An 8162-nucleotide genomic window follows, 5' to 3' on the forward strand; every position below is an offset into this window, starting at 1 on the left:
ATGCTATGCAAATATTCCTAGTCATCTCGATTTAATATACTAGTATTATATTTGTTCATAATGATATGAAAAAAATTGTCAACAACTTGCAGTAGCAAACAAAGAATGAATAAGGAAAATGAAATGCCTGAGCATGATGAGATATAATGATTTATAAAGAGCTGCCTTTGAAGCATTCAATGTTGAATATTATTTACTGAAGCTTCTTAAGGGAAATTTAATTTAATTTAGTTAATTCATTAATGATATCCTTCTAATTATCTGTATTGTATTAGTTTTTACTGTAAAACCAATTCAATAAAAATTAGAAATGTACTTATGTAGTTTTGTTAGTTTAATTTCGATGGAGAAAAAGTTGAATGCTAGTATTCAATAATTGTAAGTGAAATGTTAAAATGGAATAAAATTTAAAATCTTAGAAATATATTTATATTATATTTTCTTATGCAAAAATGCTACCTATGTATAACTTTCAAATTATTAAACAAACTATATTGGAAAATGTGTACATTTATTTCAATAACTCATTTTCAAGTATGCCTGTATGTTTCAGTTGAACTAAATGATTATAAGTGTACAATTGTATCCAAGAATCCCATATGATTTAAAAACCAACTTATAAAAGAGCAAGTTGTACAATTTTGTGATTTACATATAAGTTTTTAATTAGATTTATATGCACAGCTCTAATTTTCAAGTGTGTAGGTTCAAATTTTAAATTGCCGCCAAATGCTGCCTTGTGGGGCATGGGCTCCAGGTTGGACAACATAAGAAACACAATAATTAAAGTGAATGACACGTGAATCGCAAGAACTGTCATAGAAATGTCAAATACTGTCATTTCGTTGCACTGCCAAAATCGTGTCCAAAAGTCTCAATAAAAATAGTTTATTCTCGTAACATTTTCAATTTCCTGGTGTGCTGAACGATATTTGTTATTAAAAGGAACTGCATATAAATTTTAGAATCACAAGAATGTTTTTAAACTTCGTATTAATTATATAAATAACTTTGATACTTTGCACCGGGGTTTTCCTAGAAATTATGACAAATTTTCTGGTGACATATTAATCGTACTATTCTGTGATATTTTTGCCAATGTCTTTTTGATCATCTTTCAAACTTAATTAGTTTAATAATGTGCTAAGCATGTCCGATCCTGATAATGATAAATCTCTAAATGATAATCAAGAATATAGTGATAAAAATGTTCTTTTATCATACTCGATACCCGGCGTAAAAACTGAAGAGAATTTCTCTTCTTTGCGAAATTTTTTAAATGATGCTCAGAAAACGAGCATTGTTCGACAAGGTTCCATTGGAAAAAAATCGGGAAGTGAGGCTACTTATGAAACAGATTTAAAATCAATGTCATTAGCAAGTATGTATGAAAATGGGAGTCACTTATCCAATGATATGGACACTGTAAGGTAATTAAGAAGCATATTTACATTTGTTATTCCATATTTATTCATTATCCGCTAAAATATTATTTTTTTACCACTATTATTTATTTTATAACTGCTCTATACTGCAATGAAAGCACAAATTTCTCCTGCAAAATATATTAATATGATGGACAAAAATTAATAAACTATGAACTTTTAATCATCAGCTTAATCTTATTAATGTATATGAACTGATTTACAAAGTATTGTAATTATTTTATACACTAAGATCATTACTTTACAACTTCAATGATAAAATTCTTTTTTTTAGAATCAAATACATATTTAAATTCTGAATTAATAACTATGTTTATAAATTTTAGAGATGCCAACATTTCGCCAGAACAGAGACGAAGTAGTACTTTGCTATCTGAAGCTATTGAGATGGACACCACAGATGCACAAAAGTATATTAATCAATCACGATAAGCTGTGATAATAACACATTATTACATTTATTAAATGGTTTTAGTTCTACTCCTGATCCGTTTCCTGGTGACAATATCAATCCTTCATTATATTTCAATGATGGCATCAGATCAATAGATTTTGTATTAGTTTGGATTGATACTGAAGCTAAAAATAAAAATAGTAGATCAAAGAAAGAAGATACACCATCAAAACTTAAAGATAGAATAAAAGATGCCAAAACTAAAAGGGAAGTTTTTGAAACAAATCTTATGAAAGAGGATTGGAGCTCGAGAGGGAAACTGTTGGAAATAACGAATTTCATTTTATAAAAGTATTTTACTGCATTTTTTATTATATTATTTTAATTTTCATAAATGTATAATCATTTTGAATTATGTTCATAGATTCACACACCATTAGAAGTATTGAGAAGATATAGTGAAATTTTGAAACTACGGATGCCTATGAGAGATGTAAGTACTTAATTATATATGAATCTTAAATATTCACTTATAAAATATGAAAACAAAAATATGATCGCTCCAGAACATAGCATAAAATGCTATATTCTGATATATAAATGGTAATATTTGCATTTAAACAAATGATTAACTGATTATATAAATATTAGAGATCAACATTTCAATTCATAACAATATTAAACATAACAATTGCTTATACATGAAATTATATCACATCTCACACAAAATACGCTGAATTAATTTTTATGATGTCATTTTGTTCCAGTTCACAACTTTAATGTTTTCTATATTGTGTTCATTAGAATAGTTACAATATTTTTATTTTTATAGAACCTGCTACTTAGATGTTAATTTTTTAATATTTCTACAATTTTGTTGATAAAGAAAATATATTTCTGCTAGTTGAATGTCAAGTATTTAAAAAGAATGCTCCTCACACCCTTTTCATTAAAACTGGCATTTGAACTAAATATTGTCTTGTCATGTTATTTAAAATTGTACTAGTGGCGCATTATGCAATTTAACAATTCTTATTATTTTGGAGACATTTATTTGGTTATAATAATTTTCATATAACACAGTCTTTTTCGGTGGCGCAGAAGGGTAACCGCTCCAGTGCAATACTAAATGCTACACAGTATCTAAGTGAAAAGGTACTATTGTGGCTGAATGAGTTTACTTACATGGGATAAATAATATTTGTTGTGGAAATCTATTCTTATTCTCACACAAACACATATTATAATAATATAATACTTATCAAAATTATTTTTATCTTAAATAATTCACACAATTGGCTGTATTTTACTAAATTATAATAAAAAAGTTGTTACTATATTTCTAGAAGTTTTCTAAATATTTTATTATATTTTTTATATTATATTCTTATATTTTTTTTGAAGTTTGGAGATACATTTGGTTATCTTGCATTATAAGCTGAATATTTTTTTATTTTATTTATAATGTAAATTATTATAATTTAACTTAATCATTCTTTACTTAACTTTTACTTATTTTTTGTATTAGCATGATTTTTTGTTGTTGCCGGAAGTATTTTATTGTTAATATGATTATGTGAGTTTAAAATAACTAACAAACTGGAAATTGCTTGTGAAATGATTTTAATTAACAATGGGGAAACTGCTTTTGTGTATACTACTCTCTTAATGTATTCTATTTTTGCATAAATTTGGTGTTTACTGAAATACTAATTCTGAAATTTCTTTCACTCTGAATATGAATCTGAATGACCCATTATTTCTCTCTAATAATACTGAAAAAACTGTGTGGTTTCAACTAATGGACGCATGAATCAATTAGGTATAATTCCATGTTAAAACTGGAAAATATTAAAACAGTGTTACTTAATTCACAAAAATAAATTATAAGTTTTCACTATTGGCTAAAAATATTTGTTAATATCTTATGATTTTATATACCATATATTTTCAATATTATGATTAATACTTGTTTTATTTTTATGTGTATGTTTTTGTATATCTATATAATTTATTAAATCTCGTTGATTTAATTCTCATAATTTTTTATCTATATTTTAGATACCTGGTCTAAAACAAGTGAAGTCTAAAACGACCTCAATGTACGATAGATTTTTCTCACGGTTCTTTGTCGATGAGAAAAAGTTTCCTAAAAAATCACATAGATTCACTGCTGTTTATTCAAGAGATAAAGAATACTTGTAAGTTTATTTAATATTCTCTCATAATTAATTTATTTATAATTTTCAATATTTCAGATTTGATTTAGATCAAGAAGACTTTTTTTCTGCAGGTATTCGTTCTAGAATAGTTAAGTTTATATTAGACCGCAAAAGGTTTTCCAGAGATGATACAGATGATTTTGCATTTGGAATTGATAGACTGATTTCTGGTGGTGTATATCAAGCTGCTTATCCCATCCACGATGTAAGTATTTTTTTTTTCAAATTACAAGTACATATGTAAAATGAATTATATGAAGTAGGGAAATAGATTTTTTTGTATAATCTCCTAATAATAATTAAGTAATATATACATTATAAGGGTTTATTTTTGTTGATTTCTGCAGGGGGATCTCCACACAAAGGGCTCTGTAAGAAATCTTTTACTTACTGAATGGGCTTCGGTGTGCAAATCTTTTCATTATCAACCACTAGATCATGTCAAAGATTATTTTGGAGTTAAAATAGGTAAGCTTACAGCAATATTTTACTATTATATATTTTAGTTTAATTGAAAACGTTTAATTGTGCCCTTAATAGTTTTGTTATACAAATTTAATATTTAATAGGTTTATATTTTGCTTGGTTGGGTTTTTACACGCACATGCTTATACCTGCTTCTATTGTTGGACTCATTTGTTTTGCGTACTCATGGCTGAGTGTAGAGAATAATCCTGTAAGGTAAATAAATTATTGCATTTGAATAATATAATTATAAGACTATAGCCGAGATTATTAGCTTTAATAATTTTTATTATTATAATATATTATTTTAGTCGTGATATTTGTGAGAATCGTGGTGACATTGATATGTGTCCTCTATGTGATCATTGGTGCGGATATTGGAAATTGAATGAAACATGTTTCCATGCAAAAGTCACAATTTTATTTGATAATCCTACAACTGTATTTTTTGCCATATTTATGTCTTTCTGGGGTAAGTTGTTTTACAAAATGATAAATGGTAATACTTCCTATGATAATTAAATTTATTTTTATCAGCAACACTCTTTTTGGAGCTGTGGAAAAGGTATTCTGCTGAAATTACTCACAGGTGGGATCTAACAGGTTTTGATATTCAGGAAGAACATCCGCGTCCACAATATTTAGCTCGTTTAGCTCATGTAGAACGCAAGATGATAAATATCGTAACAAATACTCTGGAACCTCATGTGCCTTTTTGGAGAGTCAAATTACCTGCAACAATATTAAGTTTTTCTGTAGTTTTGTTATTGGTAAGACAATATGTTTATGGTTTGTAATATAATGATGTAATAATTTATTAATAATATATGTAATATAGGTTGCCTTAGCTGTAGTTGCTGTTCTTGCTTTAGTTTTATATAGAATGAGTGTGTTAGCGGCATTGAGTGTTTATGGGGACAATGTTATCACTAGTTATGCATTATTATTCACAACGGCCACAGCCGCCTCTATTAATTTATGTTTAATTGTTTTGTTTAATATGGTAAGTAATTTTTATTATTTTTATTGATTTTTAACACACTTTTTTATGATGCAAATATTTTAGCTTTATTCATGGCTAGCAGAATATATGACTGAAGTAGAATTGTTAAGGACACAGACTGAATTTGACGATTCCTTAACATTAAAAATATATTTGCTACAATTTGTTAACTACTATGCTTCTATATTTTACATTGCATTCTTCAAAGGAAAATTTGTGGGTTACCCTGGAAATTACAATAGGCTATTTAAATATAGACAAGAAGAGGTACCTTATTTTATAGAAATTAATTACTAATTAATTATATATTATATTTTAAGTAAATCCTTAATTTTTACTATTTTTCCTCTTTAGTGTGGATTGGGTGGCTGCTTAATGGAATTATGTATACAACTTTCTATAATTATGGTTGGAAAGCAAGCAATGAATACAGTTCTTGAAATGCTAATGCCACTTGTTTATAAATGGTGGAATATATTGAAAGTCATTGGAAGAAAAGGATCAACTAAGAATGTCCGAGGATCAGCAGTGCGATGGGTAAAAGATTTCAAACTTGTAGAATGGGGTTCACGCGGATTGTTCCCTGAATATTTGGAAATGGGTAAATACTGTTAGTAAAGGAAATATCTCTAATAATAATTGTATTATAATACAATTTTATATTTTCAGTTTTACAATATGGTTTTGTGACTATCTTCGTATCCGCGTTTCCCTTAGCACCTTTATTTGCCTTGTTAAATAATATACTAGAAATGAGGCTTGATGCCAAGAAACTTCTAACGTTTTATAGAAGGCCAGTCACACAACGAGTGAGGGATATTGGTGTCTGGTTTAGAATATTAGATAGCATAGGAAAATTATCAGTAATAACAAATGTAAGTATGGTGCTTGTATAAATTATTATTTACTCAATGATATTTTAGTTTATATATATTATATTTTTAGGGATTCATTATTGCTTTTACAAGCAATTTTATACCAAAGCTTGTGTACTCTTTAACCAAATCACCTAATAGATCATTGGAAGGCTTCTTGGATTTTTCATTAGCTAAATTTAATACAAGTGAATTTCAATATCGAAGACCTGAAAATATCACCGAATGTCGGTAAGTAAATGTAATTCTGCAAATATAGCGCACAAATGTCTTTGTTTTAATGTACTACAAAACTACTTACATTCAACCAAGTGTAATACTCAGTTCTTTTACTTGTACTTAGCTACCCAGACTATCGTGAGCCCCCAGATTCACCGAATCGTTATGAACTCTCATTAGACTATTGGCACATTCTTGCGGCGCGGCTAGCATTTGTCGTCGTATTTGAGAATGTAGTTGCAGTAGTGATGATATTTGTACGATGGGTTATACCAGATATGCCTCAACATTTGAGGGATCAAATTCGACGAGAAGCTTACATCACTAATGAGATAATCATTAAACAGGAAGCGACTAGAGCGCGGGGAAAAGGTGGGTATAGTTTTACAAATCAATAAAAATATGAACAATCCTATAAACAATCAATTATTACTAAAAGTCATTACTAATTCCTTTTTCAGACTGTCAAATGCTGGATAATGTAGTATCTCAGCAGTGGGCTACTTTATTGGACAGGACTCTATCTGGGTCTCAACTTGACTTAGAAATTTCTCGACGACAAACTTTCCAAAACACAGGACAAAGTAATGGATCTATAAATGACAACATGAGGATGAGCGGTGAGCAAACTCAAAGTCCATCTACTTCAGTTTATGAGCATGTTACAGAAGTCTAAATTAAAATCTACTGCCTTTATTAACAGTATGGCAAATCTTTAAGCCTTCTTCTTGTACAAAAGTAGCAATCATTTCACATGAGAATAGAATGATTTGATCATAATTAATAAACAAATAATACATTGAATATATTTTTCACCAGAAAGATTTTCACTAGCATATATTTATATATAAAATTAAACAAAAATAAATTCTAGGTATAATCAATGCTTAATTATTTAATCCGTCCTACTTTGTGAAATGATTGAATGCTGCGCACAACTAACATAAATATTAGTTTAAAGAAAATCTATGATTTACAAATTGAAGCACTGCAAACATTTTAATCCTTAAAATGTATATAAAACAATTATTTTTATCATATTGACATAACAATTTAATATTATATTTATAATAGAAATGTTAGATCTAATTTCTCTACTTCTTTGCCTATAGCAAAGCAAATGTTACTCTTAATCATGCTTTAACAATATTTCTGTTTATGTGCAAAGAATCAATACATTTGCTTCCATTTGTTATACACATTCATATATTTAATGCAATCAAATTCTAGTGAATTAAAAAATTTTTATTTATTTTTTGCACATAAATATGTTTACATTTATATCCAAATGAAATATTTAATTGGTACGTGGTATTTATCCCAAAGGATTATAAGTGGTGTTGGACATCTATTTACATCTTTATTTCCTTATTTTTATGTTTATTGATTATTATTAAAAAATCTATCAATCAGATGTAAATATAATTAACTGGACAAACTAGTTTTTTTATAGAGCTAATTTTGATGGCTGTAAATTAATTTTAAAATTTATTAAATAGTTAATATATATTTTAATTGATTGTGACAAAATAGATATTA

The 8162-nt window shown here is 27.6% G+C and overlaps 1 protein-coding gene across 1 annotated transcript; it reads left to right on the forward strand.

Moving 5' to 3' along the window:
* Positions 1 to 999: 999 nt before the first annotated feature.
* LOC113369772 (anoctamin-1-like) lies at positions 1000 to 7452 on the forward strand. Its single transcript, XM_026610343.1, is given in 18 exon segments — positions 1000 to 1430; positions 1772 to 1855; positions 1921 to 2129; positions 2132 to 2190; positions 2264 to 2332; positions 3901 to 4040; positions 4098 to 4266; positions 4409 to 4529; positions 4631 to 4742; positions 4838 to 4998; positions 5064 to 5296; positions 5365 to 5529; positions 5593 to 5796; positions 5884 to 6130; positions 6199 to 6404; positions 6475 to 6635; positions 6748 to 6995; positions 7085 to 7452. Coding segments are annotated over 18 exon segments (3084 nt in total). The 5' UTR covers positions 1000 to 1149; the 3' UTR covers positions 7300 to 7452.
* The last annotated feature ends 710 nt before the right edge of the window (positions 7453 to 8162 follow it).

Source organism: Ctenocephalides felis, unplaced genomic scaffold (genome assembly GCF_003426905.1).
Source record: "Ctenocephalides felis isolate EL2017-DRISC unplaced genomic scaffold, ASM342690v1 CF-g0.4_SCAFFOLD_01492, whole genome shotgun sequence".
In the NCBI taxonomy this organism is placed as follows: domain Eukaryota; kingdom Metazoa; phylum Arthropoda; class Insecta; order Siphonaptera; family Pulicidae; genus Ctenocephalides; species Ctenocephalides felis.